This window comes from Myxocyprinus asiaticus, chromosome 9, assembly GCF_019703515.2.
Source record: "Myxocyprinus asiaticus isolate MX2 ecotype Aquarium Trade chromosome 9, UBuf_Myxa_2, whole genome shotgun sequence".
Classification (NCBI taxonomy): Eukaryota; Metazoa; Chordata; class Actinopteri; order Cypriniformes; family Catostomidae; genus Myxocyprinus; species Myxocyprinus asiaticus.
Window position 1 is genome coordinate 39831019 of NC_059352.1, and position 20303 is coordinate 39851321.

The following is a 20303-nucleotide window of genomic DNA, read 5'->3' on the forward strand; positions in this document are numbered from 1 at the left end:
TATGTGAAAAATGTACTCAAGTACTGTAATGAGAGTAGTTGTAATTCGTTACTTTCCACCTCTGCCCAGCCCTACCCGGCCTGAATGATACAAACAGATTTTAAGCTCGATCCCTCCCCGAACCCAAAATTGCTTACTGTCTTTATAATTTCTTCTCCTAAGTACTGTTGCAATAGGCTGTATTTTATGTTAGCTTTGTTCGTAACAGTATTGAAACAGTAAACATATACAGTTTTAACAAGGCACGTCAGCCCCTCAGTACACTAGAGAAGAAGGAAAAAAACATTGCCTAAACGTTTATTAAGCGCATAAACTTTGCTTGGTGCAGAACAAACTGGAATAATACACCTAATAGACATCTGTGCTAAAATGTGTCTTGACATGCGTTTTTGAAAATGTTAAGTTCTTTTTAACTTGACACGGTGTTTAAAATGTGCCGGTCCTACGCAACAAGCTGAAGAAACAGTGAGATATGGTGCAACAGTTAAAAACATTCGTCCAGCATGTGTTTACATAGGAAAACAATGGGAAAACAGAACAGACAGTGTCTGTGAGTGAGAGAGTGTGCACGAAACAAGTTTGGTATGCCTGTATATTTTTTCATTAATTACCTGAACCCAAAGTCCTACTTGAAAAACTGACCCGAACCCGTCCCGAAACCCGTCGGGTTCTCGGGTCCTATCGGGCACGGGTCTAGTTGCATTCCTCTATCACATGTGCCCATACGTTCAACAACACTTCCAGCTTCAGCAACTGGGGGCAGTGTTTCAAATTTCAGTAAGCACAGATTGATTTCAGCTGAAGAACTTTCAACCTACTGTTGTCGAATTTACAGTGAGATCAGCCTGCAATATATGCAAGAAAGTCAACACCAATCACAATTAAGTATGCACATAAGTGTAAGAAAAAAGGACAATCACAATTAAGAAAGAAAATATTACGTTACGTCACATTTTGACTGCTGAACATTATATCAATACTGCTTTTCCACAAATTAGAATCAAATTAGAACAGACTGACTGAACAAGTGACCAGCTGTGAATCACCATGAGCTAAAGGCATTTCACCAGAATGCTAACCATGCTGAGAAATCTGGGCTGAGAATGATTTGTAGTTTAACTGTACTGAGTTGTGCTCAAGTGGAAATTCTACTGGAACTGTTACTTACTGTGTTCAGAATCGTTCGGCTTGGTGGGGAAAAAGTGCTTAATGTAAACTTAAATCATAAATTCCTTAAAAAGTATAAAGTCTACAAAAACCAAATCACACCTAAGGCTGAACTTATCTAAAATAAAAAGTTTGAATGCAGTTTGAAAAGTTCTGAATTAATTGCAGGAGATCAATACTTAGGGTTAGGAGTTTAAACAAAGCCAGATTGGAGCCTCAATGTCAAGTCAGGTCAGTTTGATTTGTATAGCACTTTTCACTATACATATTGTTCCAAAGCTGCTTTACAGAAAATAGAGCCTTAATACCCCCAGTGAGTAAGCTAAAGGCGACTGGCAAGGAAAAACACCCAAAGATGTTAAGTAGGATGAACCTTGATAGGACTTTGGGGGAAGGGGGCTGGGGGAGCCCATCCTCCTTGGACAGGCACATTTTTAAAGATATGTCCATGTAACAAATATTAACTAGATACCTGTACATAATATTGTTAATAATATGTACATAGAATGCATTAAACTGATAATAATTTATGTAGAAATAAATACGTTAATATAATAAACCTTTACTCCAAAAAATATTTTTGCTGCTTGTTCAGTTTAATTAAAGCTGAAGTATGAACTTTTTTGGTGTTAAAATACAGGTACATACTCCTATCACATGCAGAGACAAATATACTGTAAGTAAGCCATTCTTAGGTTATTTTTGTTTTAAACTGTAAACACTGTGTCTCTTTGGAGCTATAAAAATTATAGTACCAAAACAGTCATTATTTAGTAATATATAATAATTTTCCACCCTGCCTCTAAACCTCTGTCTGAAACGCTTGGTTTTGACCTCAGTGCCTCCTTTATACTTCAATGTAAATGCCCACTGTTATGACTGGCTAACATCATGCAGCCCCTCAAATAATACAGCCATGTTTGAAACTCAATCGGAAGAGAATGAACAAGCTCCACAACATTATAAAACTAAATTTCAGGGTTTACATATAATGTACACCCAACACATTGGATTCAAATATATTAAACTTTTCACTAAAACACAGGAGCACCTTAAACTATCAGACAGTAATGACATTTGAAATATTCATGAGTAAAACTGTTCTGGTTGTGCGGTCAGGTCCAATAGTGTTTCTAACAGCCCCTTCCTTCGAACAGTTCCTTTGCAAAGCTTGAATCATATTATGATTGTTTCACAAGCAATCCACACTGATATGAGCCGAAAACATATACAGTCCACGCTAAAATGTTCAGGATACACAAACATAGTACAATCCAAGGTGATGTTATGTTCTTCAATAGGCCAAAGCAGAAATCCTGGTCTTCAAATGTGTGAAATCTCACATCTTCTGTGTTCTTTTACACACAGAATGGCATGTGTTTCTCCCAGTCTGTGGCAGCAGCAGAATGAGACAAGTTTTTTTAAAAGTTACGCTTGTACCAGTCTTAAAACGTGGCACATGTCACCGGAAACCCATTAAATTGACCATCTAGTCCATGTTTACAAAATACTTTAAATAGCACAGATAGGTGCAAAAACGGTATAGGATGCCTTCAAAACAGCAAGACAGTGTAGCTGAATGAAACAGAATAGGGGTCTCCTTTTTAGAGATATAATTTGACATCCCTTTTTTAAAAAGCGGCACGAGATAAATGATAATGGTCAAAGCCGTTCGTCTAGTGCATGTTTATGTAGAAAAACATTTAAATCCAGATGAAGGTGTCCTGTGTAAGTACCCTTTGGTGTAGATACAGTAAATTTCCCATTACAGGCCCATCACTCTCCTCTTCACCTGTCTGACTGAGCACCAGTGAGCGGGGTTAAGGGTGCAGTAATTAAAAATAGTCATAGATGTCTTGCTGAAGAGGCAGATGTACTTAGTTCTTGTGATGTCACAATTCACAAATTACAATCGGAGTCGGTTTTGCAGCTTGGTTTAAATAAATGCTCTTTTTCTATTAAGGGGGAAGTTTCCAGTTCTAAAACTTGCAGTATGTTTTTATAGTACAACAATCTCTTGTTTGTCAAAATATCAAGGAAAATTTGATTCCTCATGTCATGACCCCTTTAAGCAACTGTTCCAGCTTGACACAACAACATTCATTCAACCTGTGGCATGAGTTTGGGGTATTTAGTATTTAGTTGTTAGTAAATTTAATGATTTGTTATGTTGAGATTTAGAAGAGTTTCTGTAACATTGGAGTTTTGTGGTGAAGAGTGGAGCTTGAATATAGGTTGAGGACAATTACATATTGGGTATAATAGAGATTGCTTTACTCAATAAGGAGTTATTTTACTTATGACCTTATAATACTGCAACCAAACTCCACTTCATTGAGCTTCTTGCCAACACTATACTTATTGTGCACTGTTGCAAGCTGAAAGTTAAAGCTGAAGTTTGTAATTTCTGCGCTATTTGTGCCACCGAATGGAATGTAAAAATAAACGTTGTTTTCAAAACAGATTTCTGAATCCACCCCTGTCTGCTGTTGGTCAAACAAAGAGATAGTCCCACCTCCAACTCATGCCATTGGTTGAGTCAATAGCTGCTTTTCCACCTTGGGTCCAGTGTGAGCCAGGGCTATCAACTGGCCAGTCGGGGACAAAAGCCTCGGACCTCAAGCCGCGATACCAAAATCGGTCAGCTTTCCCACCATCAGGCCAATAGCCCAGCAGTGTTGCCCTAAAACCCACCCTTAATACAACGCCCTGGTGCCAATGTCACACAACCCGCCCATTTCACAAGCAAGAGGGAAACTCAAGCTGAGGTATCATGTTATCTAGTTATCTAGAATATCGAGTTTATATAATTTGTAAACATTAGCTAGCTAGCAAGATACTGTATGTTAGCTTTGACAACTCACCAACTGTAACTGCCAGTGGTCTCTCCACTAACAGCAGGACAATGTCCCAGCACACCATCCATGACCTCGAACCATGGAAAGTTCTTTCTTAGTGCGTTTTAACGGATTTGTACTGTACCCGCAAATGTAACATTTTTAATGACTCTGTATCATTGTGCACTGGATTCACAACCTGGCAAGTTCGGCGAAACTCCACCTTTGACATTCACCCCGCCTCACACCCCAGTTGGCCTTGTTTGGCCCAAGGGTAATCGCCGGGCCAAAGGCCATTGGCCCCAATAAACCCCTGAGGCGGTAAGGAGAAGCCCAGGAAGTGACAGTGGGAATGCAACTGGCCATGGCACACACTAGCATGCCCTCATTTGGCCCGATAGTGGAAACGCAGCTAATGTTGTTGTGTCTTTTGAGATGGGTCACTCAAAACAAACAGGACATTTTATAGCGCCACAGAGACACAGTCTTTACAGTTTTTGAAAAAAATTTACCTACAAACGGCTTACTTATAGTTTTCTCTGCATTTTAAACTGGGATAGGAGAAAGTATTTTAACATAGAAAAAGTTACATATTTCAACTTTAACTGAAACAGATATAATTAGTTGTCTAATTTTTGTCCAGTTGTTATTGTTGTCTACAGTAATTCTAGTTTGACATGTCTAATTTTAGGGTGATTTACTCAAGTCTGTTAGGTTACATTCAGTATTTAAGTTGAGTTTACTTGGTAACTGTATTATAAGAAAGCCTGTGAAACCACTGTCCAAAATTGAAATAATTTGAGCCAGTGTGGAGTGTGTTCTTGTAGCTCAATTGCTAAAGCATGGTGCTAGCAATTCCAAGATCATGGGTTTAATTCTCAAGGAATGCATACATTTAATAAATGTATACCTTGATTGCAATGTAAATCACTTTGAATAAAACTGTCTGCCATTTATAAATAAATAAATGCCAATTAATGATTACAGCAATTCTAATGACTAAGTTGATATTGAGGAAGTTGTGATTGAAGTGTCCCTTGCATGCCTGGCGTGTATTGGTTATAGCTGACAGCATGCGTGGCTCTGCAACACAGATGATGAGGAGATGTTTGATGCAAAGGCTGGAACGATGTATCTGGAGCATGTGTTTCACCTCTAGACCACGTCTCAGACTGCCACATAAGCTTTTGAAATACATTGACATCAAGGTAACGGTTTCCTAGAGAGACGAGCAGATTATTAGAATAGAACAGCACCACCACTTCTGCACACATGAATTAATTTTAGTGACCCGTCTCTAGCTGGGCTGCATATTTCTCCCATTTTGAAGAAAACATCATCAAATTTTCCATGATCTAGTTCTGTGAGCCTCTCTCTGCTGAGATCATATATCACACATGCTTTTAATCTGATGCTCTCAGCTCATCTCAGAATAATGCGTTGCTCTATAGTTTTCACTTTCACTGAACGGTGCATAAAATTCAGTACGAGTCTCTCATCGTGCTGTCAGCTACGTTACACCGCACCAGCTGGCTTAAGTTCAGGCCCAGCTGTGAAGCTCCCACTGTGGATGGGTGTGTACAATGAGGAAGGGGTTTCTAGATTTGTGTTTTTTCAATCTGTGGCCCCCACCCTGGCTCCCTACCCTGACTCCCTTTGGGAAACTTCCCAAATATTACGTCAAAGTGGGATTATGCAACTCACCCAAGCTTATGCCGTGGCCTAAGGGTGTGGAGAACAGAGTGTGTGTATGTGGGTGTGTGTGTATTTGCGTAAGTTATTGATGTGCTTCATATATTTAATTGCCTTAGACAAGCTATTGTTGTTTGCACGTGTAGAGATACAATTAAATAAAGTCACTCACATATACAGAATTTGGTTTGAGTGATAGATCTAGTCTATTTTAAAAATGTTGAATAAGCCAAGCATTTTGTTCATACCCCAAGCCCTAATTATTAAACTCATCCTGCACCATTTGTCCTACAGACATGAATGTGACCTCAAATCGTGCTGCTTGTTGAGGAGAGGTGCCGCAATCAAGAGTTTTTTTGCCTGGAGGACATTACAAAGGTGAAAAAAAAATCCATAGATTTAGATTGAAGTAGGGACCTGATATATCAGAGGTGGGTTCTTTTGACTGAACTAGTAACTACTGCCCAAAACAACCTAGCAACTGCATTGTAACACACTAACAACCACTTAGAACACCTCATATTTCACCTAAAAATGAAAGTTCTGTCATCATTCACTCACCCTCATGTTGTTCCGAACCTGTATGACTTCTTTCCTCCTTGGAACACAAAAGATGTCAGGTGGAACATGTGACTGACTGGGTTCCTCGTTGTCGCTATAGATCTAAGGGTGACCGTGCCTTTTCTGTGATAGGTCCTAATCTCTGGAACAGTCTCCCTTTCTATGTGAGGTCAGCTTCATCATTAGCCATTTTTAAATCTTCTTTAAAAACATATTTATATTCTGTAGTTTTTGAATAGATCATTGAATAGTTTAAAATAGATAAATACATGATGTTGTATTTTAAATGTTTTTATTTATTTTATTATGTTTTATATTAAATCACTCTGTCATTTTGTTTGTTTGATCTATAAAGCACTTTGGGTCAACTTCTGTTGTTTTTAAATGTGCTCTATAAATAAAGACTTGTCTTGACATGACTGAGACTAACTTCTGTTTCACTGAAGAAAAAAGGTCATATAGGTTTGGAACAGCATGAGGGTGAGTGAATGATGACAGAATTTTCATTTTTAGGTAAAATATAAGGTGTGCTGTGTGGTTGTTAGTGTGTTACAATGCAGTTGCTAGGTTGTTTTGGGTGGTTGCTTACTGGTCCTGTCAGAAGAGCCCACCTCTGATATATCAGGTCCCTCCTTCAGTCTAAGTGTATGGATTTTTTTTTTTCATTGTTGTAATGTCCTCCAGGTGAATGATAACATAATTTTCATTTTTGGGTAAACTATCCCTTTAACAATTGCTTAGAAATCGAGTTAGTAATATATTTAATTATTTATAATGAATAATTTTCTCTACTGGCATTTTACAACTCACTAATGTGCTATCTTGCCCTTTGACCCCTGAAAAGTGACTACAGGAAGCAAAATATTTAATATGTAAATATTTGTTTGTGTACTTGCTTTTGCTACGAAAATGCAACGGTGCTGGACTAAAACAGATAAGATGATCTGTGTGTGTGTGTGTGTGTGTGTTATTGCGCTGTGTGAATGTACTCTGAAGGATATTAGTTGTTTATAATATGAAAGTGTTTTTTTGTACTTAAAGCTGAAGTATGTAATTTTTGAAAACTAGCGCCACCTAACGGTATTGCAAAAATAAACAATGTTTTCAAAACAGCTTTCTGAATACAACCCTCTTCTGCTGTTGGTAAAACAGTCAGCTAGTCCCAACCCAACAACGTTACTCAGCCAATGGCGTGACTTGGGGGTAGGGCTGAAACGATAAGTCGATGTTATGGACATATTGTCGACAAACATTTTCGTTGACGAATAGTCGTTTGATCTTATTTAACATAACATGAGATCACATTAAACTCTAATGATGATGCATGAGAGCAGCACTGCAGTTTGCGCCTGACTGAGGAGATGAAGAATTACACAACTCACAGTCCAGATGCACTCTAAACTTTCCAAACAGCTCCAGGTGATGTAGATCACAAAAATACCAAATAAGTAAATACAGAAGCACTCTTGTTGTGGAATAAGCGGAGCTGCAGCTCTTTAAAGGAAACACCCCGGCGTTACATCTTAAATGCAGTTATATTTAATGCATTATAGCTTTATTAAAGTTCAAATAAAACGGAAGCAGATCATGTAAATAACTACAAACTCCGAAACTGGCATTTCTCTGTGCAGTCAGCGCCACTTCTATGAGTTGTGTGAATGTCCCGATCTAAGTGGGAGAGATTTAAACTGCAACCGGCTGATGCACACTCTGGCGTGGGGACGCTCATCCCTCGAGCATGCACGCTTAATTCAGCTAGATTATAACGTGATGGCTCGTGACTTATTGAATCAAAATACTGTATATCACTGTGCATTTCTTATCGTGAAGTAAATTGGCTATACGCAGCTTTATTAATACGAGAGAGTTTGTTTTTTTGTGAGTTAAAGATGGACTGAAGTGAATAGAAAGGTGAGAGATGGTAGTCTTCGCCCTATTATACACTGCAAAAAAATACATTTTTGATTTGTTTTTGTTTTAGCTTATTTTCCAATATAAATATATAAAACTCTGTTAAAGCAACGTGCATTCACAACGTAGGATTTTTAGATAATTTTAAATGTAAAACAAGACAAAAACACTTGATAACAATAGGATTTATTTTATTTTTTTGCAGTGAATTTCTTTACTGAATTAAACTTAATAAAAAGTATTTTTCCCCCCTTTAATTCAGTGAATGTAATTTAGAGGTATTTTTAAAAATGATTTTGTCCTCTTTATTGTTAGTAAGCACGTTTAATACAACCTTTAAAGCCGAATCCGACCCAAACCTGAAATCACTTACTATCTAATTACTTCTAGCAAGTACTGTTGCACTAGGCTGTATTTTATGTAAGCATATAGGCAACATTCGTAACAGTATTGAAACAGTAAACATACAGTTTTAACAAGGCACAGCAGCACCTTAGTGCACTAGAGCAGAATGGAAAAAAGCAATGTCTAACTGTTTATGCGCTGAAACTTCACTTGGTGCAGAACAATATGGAATAATATGAAACAATGCAACAGTCTCCTCTATGCAGCCTGAACTTGTTTAGAATGTTGAATCTTTGTGACACCTGCACTAAAAACATTCTAGACACAGTGCAAAGAATGAAAACGAGCGCAGGTGTCTCAACATGGGTTTTTGAAAATGTGAAGTTCTTTTTAACTTGACATGGTGTTTAAAATGTACCGGTCCCTCGTGAGACGCTGAAGATAAAGCGAGACATGGTGTAAATGTCAAAGACATCCGTCCAGCATGTTTTTACAAAGAAAACAATGGGAAAACAGAACAAATGCACAAAAACACATTCATGTGAACGGCCCCTAACTCGTGGGTGTGTGAGTGAGAGCGCGTGCTCGAAACAAGTTCGGTAAGCCTGTTTATTTTTTCATTCATACAAACCATAACCCGAACCCAAAGTCCTACTTGAAAAACTGACCCGAACCCGGCCCGAAACCCATCGGGTTCTCGGGTCCAGTTGAGCCCGGGTTGGGTTGCAGACCTCTACGAGTGGCGTATTCAGAAAGCTAAGCGGGTCTTTCAAAACTAACACAGGAATTTTTATATCACTACAGAGACAGTATTTATAGTTTTTGAGAAAATGTATCTATGAATGGCTTACAGAAGAAAGTATTTTAACACTGAAAAAGTTACATCAGCTTTAAGTAAGATATGGAGTTAAAAAGACAGAATTATATTTTCACACAGATCAGGATCAAGACTTGAAACCATCTGCAAAAAGCTGTTTTATACTCTGGCTGTCTTTTTTGTTTTTTTCATGCTCTACCATTATATGTCTTTCTGACTATCATGTATAATGAATTCATATTCATTCATATTTAATATGACTAATCTGTATAGTAACTTTGTCCTTCTTTTTGGCAAAACCCAATCACAAAATGAGGGAATTTCCATTGCTTTTGTCTCTTTATTTGTTCTTCTTGTGGTTTCTCTCCTTAGCTTTGTCTGTTTTTCTCTGGCAGGTGAAATGGACAGTTCAGATCTCTGTTTCAGCAGAGAGGAAGGACAGATGAGTGTGACATAACACAATAACAATAGTGTACTGGTCACACACACACACACACACACACACACACACACACACACACACACACACACACACACACACACACACACACACACACATGCCAGAACAGCTGTGTGAAGGAGTGGTCTTCAACTCTTACAAGGAAGAGAAAGGGAGGGACTGAACTGTTAGAGAAACACACTTGAGAACTCCACATGGTAAAGTTCAGAAGCAGAGAAGAGTGGAAGAGCAGAAAGAGAGACTCAGCCAGTAAAGAGAGAGTATGCAGGCTGTAGCAGAGATCTGGTGTTAGTTTCTCTTTAAAACGCTGCTCTAGACAGAGTCTGGGTCTCTATTCTGCAGTTATAACTTTTAGGCTTTAGCTCTGGGTTCTTCTGAAGGGTGTGTGTTGTGGATCATGCAGGGCAAGGCTGGACGAGCTGCCCGTAAGGATGCAGTGTGTGAGACCCCTCAACAGGGCAGGAGTCAGGAGGAGATGGAGGTAGAGGGGGAAACAACAGCACCTGTAGGGGTAAGTCTCTCTTCTGACCATCTAACCTACAAAGAACTGTTAGAGAATGTCTAGTACTGCTTGTTTACCTGCTGGTATACTAACAAAGGCTAAGTTTAAAATTGTATTCTACCACTCTATTCTACAGTAGTTGTATGCCATTCACAACTCAGCCAGAAGAAATCTCATGGAAATCTGTCCAGGTCACATTTCATCTCAAAAAACCACTAAATATACAGTGCATTCAGAAAGTATTCAGACCCCTTAATTGTTTTCACATTTTGTTATGTTGCAGCTTTATGCTAAAATGCTTTAAATTATTTTTTTTCACATCAATCTACACTACATACACCATAATGACAAAGCAAAAACCAGATTTTTGATAACTTTGCAAATTTATTAAAAAGAAAAAAACTGGAATATCACATTGACATAAATATACCCTATGCTATGACATTTGAAATGTAGCTCAGGCGCATCCCATTTCTCTGGATCATCTTTGAGATGTTTCTACACTTTGATTGGAGTCCACCGGTGGCAAATTTATTGATTGGACATGATTTGGAAAGGCACACACCTGTCTATATAAAGTCAAAAATCAAGCCATGAGGTCAAAGGGACTGCCTGCAGAGCTCACAAACAGGATTGTGTTGAGGCACAAGTCTGGGGAAAGCTACAAAAAAATTTCGGCTGCATTAAAGGTTACCAAGAACACAGTGGCATCCATAATTCTTAAATGGAAGAAGTCTGGAACAACCAGGACTCTTCCTAGAGCTGGCCACCCGGCCAAACTGAGCAATCGGGGGAGAAGGGCCTTGGTAAGAGAGGTGACCAAGAACCCGATGGTCTCTCTGGTTGAGCTCCAGAGATCATGTGTGGAGATGGGAGAAACTTGCAGAAGGACAACCATCACTGCAACACTCCACTGATCTGGGCTTTATGGCTGAGTGGCCAGACGGAAGCCTCTCCTCAGTGCAAGGCACGCAAAAAAGCACCTAAGGACTCTCAGACTGTGAGAAACAAGATTCTCTGGTCTGATGCAATGAAGATTGAACTGTTTGGCCACTTCCAAGTGTCATGTATGGAGAAAACCAGGCACCGCTCATCACCTACACAATGCCATTCCAGTGGTGAAGCATGGTGTTGGTAGCATCATGCCGTGGGGTGTTTTTCAGTGGCAGGCACTGTGGGACTGGTCGGGGTTGAAGGAAAGCTGAAGGCTGCAAAATACAGAGATATCCTTAATAAAAACCTGGTCCAGAGCATTTTGGACCTCAGACGAAGTCAAAGGTTCACCTTCCAACAGGACAATGACCCTAAGCACACAGCCAAGACAACGCAAGAGTGGCTTAGGGACAACTCTGTGAATATCCTTGAGTGGCCCAGCCAGAGCCCAGACATGAACCCAATCGAACATCTCTGGAGAGACCTGAAAATGGCTGTCCACTGACGGTCCAACCTGACAGAGCTTGAGAGGATCCGCAGAGAAGAATGGCAGAAAATCCTCATATCCAGGTGTGCAAAGCTTGTCGCATCATACCCAAAAAACTTGCTGCCAAAGGTGCTTCAACTAAGTACTGAGTTAAGGGTCTGAATACTTATGTCAATGTGATATTTCAGTTTTTCTTTTTAAAGTTATCAAAAATCAGGTTTTTGATTTGTCATTATGGGTTATGGAGTGTAGATTGATGTAAAAAAAATAAAATAATTTAAAGTATTTTAGCATAAGTCTGAATACTTTCTAAATGCACTGTGTGTGTATATATACATATATATATATATATATATATATATATATATATATATATATATATATATATATATATATAAAATCAGGCCATTAAGATTTATTTCATTTTCTTTAAGCAAAATATAATTTCTTTCTTTTGATTTTGGGGTGAAATGTGACCTTGACATGTTCTTAATATCAAAGTGGGGGAACAACGATTTACAGCGTAGTTAAACAGTGAGTGCCGTCTGCTTTTCCCTTAACATCCTCCCTCGACCCAGAGGGAGTGAAGCAGTTTAATGAGATTCCCTGTCCCCTCCTCTTCCTTTGTTGTTCCAGCCTGACATTTGACACAACACCTTTCTACAATCATGCACATAAACACGTGTGCATGTGCAAATGAGTGTGCCTGAAGTTGATCAGGATGTGTTCTTTAATCTATTTTAATAATTTTGAATAAGGCAAGCATCACTATTACTTTTGTTCATACCCCTAGCTCTAATTATTCAAATTGTCCTGCACCATTTGTACTACAGATATGAATTTGACATCAAATCGTGCCGCTTGTTGAGGAGAGGTGCAGCAATCGAAAGTTTTTTTTGTCTGGAGGATGTCACAACAGTGAAAAACCTTTCAATTTAAAGGTGTCTTCCTCAAGAGAGTGCTCGCTGTCCGTAAAAGCAGAATCCTACATTGGGCTGCATGCAAAAATCAGGACATTTTTTGACTTAGACAGGAAACATTTGTACACTGAAAGTAAGCTTGTTAAATTCTGTCAACTTCAAGGACTGGACCTAAAATACTACACAAATAAAATTCTGCTCTTGTAATCTCCAGAAAATATATTTTTAAGAATCTTAAAAAACGACTGTGATTGGTGCATCCTGAATAGCGCTGAGAAAAATAACAGGTGCCACGTGACCACACCTTTTATGTGCTGCTTCAGAAGAGGTAGAACAGCAATTTGCACAAAAATAATGACACTAAGAAACTTCAGTACTCGTTAAAATGAAAATTAAAACATAGTATAAGGTTGAGGGGTGAATATATATATATATATGTAATCTTTTATATAGATTATACAGGCCTAGTTATACATAAAAAAAAAAACTGTGTACAAATACAGACATATATATATATATATATATATATATATACATACACACAGTTGAAGTCAGAAGTTTACACTTAGGTTGAAGTCATTAAAACTCATTTTTTAACCACTCCACAGATTTAATATTAGCAAACTATAGCTTTGGCAAGTAGTTTATGACACAAGTAATTTTTACAACAATTGTTTACAATTATTTCACTTTTAATTGACAATATCACAATTCCAGTGGATCCCTAAAAGGAGTCATGGGAACCTGGCTGTGCACAGCTTGTGCAAAGGTGGCGCTCTGCGGAAACAAGTGCACTGCGAGCACCTTATACACCTGGGAGATCACCGAATACCCCCTGGCCACTCCGCCATCGAAGGTAGCGAGAGCGGGGGAGCTGAAAGACCGGGACTGGGCAGTAAAAGGTGCCTCCTCAGCTCCTCATGCACTTCCGGGAAGAAAGGAACGGTGCGGGGCATGGCGTTGGGCGGCGCCCTGAGCCCAGGAACCAATCGTTGAGCCGCGAGGGTTCAGGGGAGAGCGGAGGGTTCCACTCTAGCCTGACGCTCACGGCCGCCCTGGAAAGCATGTCTGTCATTTCCGCATCGGCCTGGGACTGGGCGACCATTCCCAAAGGAGGAAGCCCAGTCGAAGCCTCTGCGTCCGACTGGACGAGCCCGCTCTCCGATGCTGCGCTCGATAACTCGTCTTCTTCCCGGCTTTGAATGAGATGTCGAACTAAACCTGAGACGAGCCGGCGATCTCGTCTGAGCGCCCGACCGGGGCAAGCAAGCCTGCTGGAGAATGGGAGGTCCGTGGGGGTATACCCAATGGGTAGTCCCATTGAGGTCCCCAAATCGCCCCCAGTGCTAGCCGGCACAGCCTCATACCCGTAGGTAGAAGGACCGAGGCGGGGAGCCACTGGGATGGCTTGCTTTCTTACGAATGCAAGCCGCGACCACAACGTTGCCATGGTCATGTTCTCGCAATGAGGACAAGACCCATCCACGAACTATGTCTCCACGTGGGCAGCGCCCAGACACGTAAGACAGCGATCGTGGCCATCAGAGGCGGAGAGATATCGACCACAACCAGGAATAACACACAGACGGAAAGGCATCTTTAAAAAGACGTTCCGTGTGTGCCACTCTTTTAGAAAGAAAATATACTCTTTTTAGAATATACTCTTTTAGTTGTTTCTGCCGAAGCGCCCAGGGGCGTTCTCTGCACTCTACGGGTGCAGAGGGGGAGAAGCCGCTGAAATGCGCCGTAGAATCCAGCAGATGAGGTGAATGAACTTCACGGATGAATTCAGCTTCAATGAATAGAACCGCTCAGCTCCGAAGAGAATATCTGAATGAGTGGTTGCATACCAGCTCCTTTTATACCCGTATGTCTGGGGGAGTGGCATGCAAATTCCTGAAATAAAGGATGTTTTTTTTACTGCAGTAATGTTTTTTTTAAATATTATTATTTGGAAATTATTTTTTATTTTATTTTCTATTGTTTTGAAATTGTTTTGGACTGTTCTGGTTTGCGAACGGTGCTTGGTCTGTGGTCTGTGCAAGTTTCTCTTGTAAGCAATGACGCATTTCCTGCCTCCTCCACCACGTGATGTGTGACCTTACCAACGAGCTTACATCACCCCTCTTATGAGCGCGCGTCACAGAGATGTACGGAAGCGAACATTTGTAGTTAAAAAGTATAAGTATTGTTTTGTTTCTAAAAATAATAAATCGTTTGGGTTCAGAAGAACTTTATTTGTCGACTGGAATCGTGTGGATTATTTTTATGCACCCTAAATATGCATTTTGGACCATCAAAAAATGGAGTACATTCACTTGCATTGTTTAAAGGAGGAGGCCTGAAATTAAATCCTAAAAATCTTAAATTCTGTTTTGATGAAGAAAGAAACTCAGATACATTTTGGATGGCCTGAGGGTAAGTAAATTATAAGCATATTTGGTTGAACTATTCCTTTAATTTCTCCGATTAATTTGATAGAAAGGCTTTGCAATGGAAAAATAGGGGCAAGAACTTCCTGTTCAATACAAAACCGGGGAGGGGCTCTCTCAGGTGGAAGCGACCAATAAGCCAAATGTCTGAGACCGAATGCATAATAATAAAACAAAATCTTGGGTAGGCCTAGCCCACCTTTGTCAATCGGCCATTATAACTTATTAAAATGTAATCTAGGATGCTTACCATTCCAAATGAAGGTCTTCGCTATGCTATCAAATTGCTTGAAATAAGAGAGGGGGACATCTACAGGGAGAGATTGTAGTAGGTAGTTAAATTTTGGAATACAATTCAGTTTAATAACATTAACCAATCATAGATAAATGTAATGTACCCTACCTGCCCACATCACTCAAAATATTTTTTATTAAGGGATCAAAATTAACTCTTAACTAAATCACACAAATTTGCTGGGAATAAAAATCCCAAATATTTAATGCCCTGTTTGGGCCACTGGAAGGCGCCCATCTGGAAAGCAGTTACTGGGCAGTATGCTGTCAGAGCCAAAGCTTTGGATTTAGACCAATTGACTCCATATCCTGAGAACTTAAAAAAGGAATTAATAATTCTGTGGAGGCAAGGCATAGATCTAGTGGGGTTGGAGACGAATAATAAAATATCATCTGCGTAAAACAAAAGCTTATGCGACACACCTCCTGCCACCACCCCTGGAAAATCATCTTCCCTTCTTATCACGGCTGCTAATGGTTCCAGGGCAAGACGGGTGCCCCTATCCAGAGTAAAATAACCTGAAATTAATCCGTTTGTTTGTACCGCCACTACCGGGTGTCTATAAAGTAACTTAATCCATCCAATAAAAGTATCCCGAACCCGTATATTTCCAAAATCTTAAAAAGGTAATCCCATTCTACCATATCAAACGCCTTTTCAGCATCAAGTGAGATGGCCGCGACCAGAGTCTGATCATTTGCCACTGACCACATAATACTGATGAGATGCCTAATGTTATCAGAAGAGCTGCGGCCCTGAATAAACCCCACCTGATTTATATGTATAAGAGATGTCATAACTTCACTTAATTGGTTAGCAAAAATTTTGACAAAATTTTAATGTCTAGCTGGATCAGGGAAATTGGACCAAAACTTACACTCGCTTGGATCTTTGTCTTTTTTAAGAATCAGACTGATCCGGGCTTGTGTCATGGTTGGCGGAAACTTTCCATTCTTTAATGATTCTGTATAAACTTCTAACAAAATTGGAGCCAGTTCTGTAGCATAAGATCTAAAAAACTCAGCGGCAAAGCCATCTGGCCCCGGAGCCTTGCCTGTAGGCAGGGCCTTAATTACCTCGCCAAGCTCCTCCAAGGATATCTCAGAATCAAGAGAATTTTTTTGCTCAGTTGTCATTTTAGGGAGATCTAATGGTTCCACAAAGTTTCTAATATCTTCATCAGTAGATGAAAACGTGGAGCTATAAAGATCAAGATAGAATTCTTTAAAAGCATTATTAATGGCAATGGCTGAGGTAAAAAATTTACTACCATCAGATTTCATTGAGGGAATGGTAGAAAAAGACTCTCTCTGCTTTATATATCTAGGCAGAAGCTTCCCTGCTTTGTCCCCTGACTCAAAAGTATGACTGTCTTGCCCTGAATAACCAAAACTCCACCTTCCATGACAAAATAGTATTACATCTATATTTCAATCGGGTCAATTCTCTGAGGCCATCAGACAACATTCAGCGCTTCAGCTCTGCCTCAGCATTTTTAATATTCCCTTCCAACTCCACGAGTTCTCGTGCTTTGGATTTTTTTTATGAATGAGGCATACTGTATTATCCGACCCCTAAGAACTGCCTTAAGCGCCTCCCAAGCCATGCCCACAGAGGATACTGAGGACCAGTTGTTCTCCATATAAATATTGATTTCAGCCTTTAACATTTGTTGGAAATTAGGATTTTGCAATATGGATACATTAAAGCGCCAACTATATGATTTCTTTTCTCCATATGTGGCAACACCTCTAAACTCAACAGGGCGTGATCTGAGACTAAGATGTTTCCAATTGAGCAATCAACAACAGATGAAATGAGGGACACATATATATATATATATATATATATATATAAATCTATTCTAGAATAAATCTTATGGACTGATGAAAAAAATGTATAGTCCCTACCAGATGGGTTCAAAAGTCTCCAAATATCCAAATAACCTTTCCCAAACACGTTCCAAATCTATCTTGGTCGCTAGCGAGTTAGCAGCTAAATCCCTCTCCGATGACTCCAGATAATCCGTTTTTTCGACGTGCCCATTTCTTGCAACCAACTCAAAGAATTTCGTCTCCAAGGCTGTGATCGATCGACGTATTACAGCAAGATCCTCCAAGTCTGCAACAACCTTCGCCAGCATTGCCGACATACTCGACATAGTTGACGCTGAGTCTCTCCCGCTGCACCATCCAAATTGAGTCCCTGGTCTGCGACCCTGTCTGGGGTATCAGCTTGAGCACATAAGTGTCTTTTAATGTCTCCAGAGCCCAAGGATTTTGAATTCTTTGACATATTGTCTTCATAGAACAGTTATGGAACAGGGTGTATCGAATCTCACCAGTTTATGACACAAAAAGTATTAAAAGCTAGCAAAGTGCACAGAGCTCGCCATTCACAACTCCCGACATTTCACATCCTTAAAATATTGTAGTTATCTTAACTGACCTAAGACAGGGAATGATTTCTACGATTAAATGTCAGGAATTGTGAAAAACTGAGTATATATATATATATATATATATATATATATATATATATATATATATATATATATATATATATATATTGGCTCCCAGTGGGGATAGATGGGGAGAGACTTACAGGGAAGCAATTTTCCCAGTATGTCTATTAATTATTATAAATTAAACGGATAGAGTATTCTATTACTTTATGAAATATTTCATAGAACTTAAGTGATTTATTTATTTCTTTTATTAAATTATTTATAATTGAATACTGTATCTATTTAATTAGACTTTCTGGGAAAATATAATCTGTAGTACTACAGTCTATCAACTGGGAACCTACTATAACCTTTGTAATGTAATATATGTGATATATCACAGTGTAATATAAGTCAGTTGAATGACCCCAGCAACGTTTTAGTGCAATGTGTGGACTTTTCTGACGGTCCATTATGCACCGTAGGTGAATATCCAACGATTATCAAACTTAAATTAACTTTTCGCCATCATACCGGCTTAAATACAGGACAAATTACGTCCCATATTAATTCGATATGGGACACATCATTTCATCTCTAAATATGGGATGATCCCATATTTTATGAGACATGTGGCAACCCTAGACATGTCCCTACCATCCCTACCTAAATCTACACCTATGGAATTTACATAGCGCTGTACATTCAGAGGGCATTCCCTTAGCAGGGAGTCCCCATCATACACACGATAAGTGGACTACAGCCAAGAAATTCTCCACACACACACACACACACACACACACACACACACACAATTGATTAATCCCACAGGATTTTTCTCTCATCATTTACTCACCCTTATGCCATCCCAGATGTGCATGAATTTCTTTCTTCAGCAGAACTTAAATTGAAGATTTTTAGAAGAATATCTCAGCTGTGTTGGTCCTTTTAGTGCAACTGAATGGTGGCCAGAAATCAGAAGGTCCAAAAAGCATATAAAAGCAGCATAAAAGTAATCCATAAGACTCCAGTGGTTAAATCCATATCTTCAAAAGCAATATGATGGGTCTGGGTAAGAAACAGATCAATATTTAAGTCCTTTTTTACTATAAATCTATTTTTTTTAATATTATTGCACAAATTTGTTTTCCAGGGGGAAACCTGAGGGTTCCCCGAGACCCACCGCAATTCGCACTGTGTTTTCACCCAATAATTTTTGTTTTTGTTTTACACAAGCATCTTGTAAATCAAAGGCATATTATGCTTAATTTTTGTTTGATTTTCCAGACTGATATCACTGTGAATTCAGCAACAGTAGTTCGAAAGTTCTTTACCTGAAATCGGTCTGTGCTTACTGAAATTTGAAGCAATGCCCCAAATGGATGAAGCTGGAAGTGTTTTTGAACGTATGGGTATATGTGCGCTCCAGTTTCTGGTTGAAATGTCCTCAGAGTGGTGCCAAAAGTGAGTTGTAAAATAAGCTGTTTTTAGTTGTAAATGATGTTACTTTCAACAGGAATGCATATTTAATTAACATAGGTCCTAACCCAAACCCCAGCACTGAACCTCATCATTGTTTTCATGAACGCAATTACTTCCTGGTTTCCATGGACCAGAACCAGTGTCTCTGAGGCTCCAGTAGCACCACAGGAAAAGGTAGACAGAACTGAATTGATGCAAAGATGTCTGATGGGAGATGGCACTTGTCAGTAAATTGGCAGAATGTGGCCGATGTCAGGGTACTGGAACATTCAGTAGCAACATGTCGAGTTCCTGTGTGATCATGTTGGATTTTTCTTTGCTTTAATAAATTTCAGAGAGGGCTGTGGCAAACAGCTTTATGAAAGTTGTGTGTGTATGTGTGTGTCTGTGTGTGTGTGTGTGTGTGTGTGTGTGTGTGTGGAAGCATTTTTCCTCGGTGGGCACCATCCCATTCGTCAAATAGCCAGTTAGTGCCTGAAGCAGAGTTCTGCCACTCTGCTCTGTGTGTCCGTGTAAAGCTATGAAGTCACAATGGACACTGTAACAGAGACCTGTTCCTCAGTCTTCATTGGGTGATTCAGACTGTTGATGTTGGCTTTAGCCAATCATAAGATGGCTAAAGGGAAGATGTGTGTGTGAACTGTGCCTGGTACAGTTCAACACAACACTCATTCACAAGTCTCTTATGCTTTCTCTTTTCTACCTCTTTTTCTCCCTGTTACTCACTCACAAACAGAACAGATTATCTTCAGACAAAGATATTTATGTTTATCTTACTGAACATCATTTTCTCATCAGAGTATATATTGTATTTTTAATAGAACAGTATAGTACAAAACAATCCTAGATGGAACTTGTGACAGAAATTAAGTACTTTTTAGCCTAAATCACATTTTAATTATCTCAGAAGCATGCCAAGTCTTAACTATAATCAAAATGCAGAATAAAACGTTTTTGTCTGCAAGTGCTTTTCATGTGTTCTGTGTTCACTTCCTGTTCAGGTTCAAGTCCTGTTC

The 20303-nt window shown here is 39.3% G+C and overlaps 1 protein-coding gene across 4 annotated transcripts in view; it reads left to right on the forward strand.

Moving 5' to 3' along the window:
• Positions 1 to 20303, forward strand: part of LOC127445817 (dedicator of cytokinesis protein 9-like) — a 150196-nt gene that overhangs the window by 49969 nt on the left and 79924 nt on the right. The window contains exon 2 of one of the 4 annotated variants that reach the window (XM_051706206.1): positions 10194 to 10301. The exons of the other annotated variants lie outside the window; for them this stretch is intronic. Coding sequence (XP_051562166.1) covers positions 10194 to 10301 — 108 coding nt within the window. The remainder of the gene's footprint in view (positions 1 to 10193; positions 10302 to 20303) is intronic. 4 annotated transcript variants of the gene reach the window in all.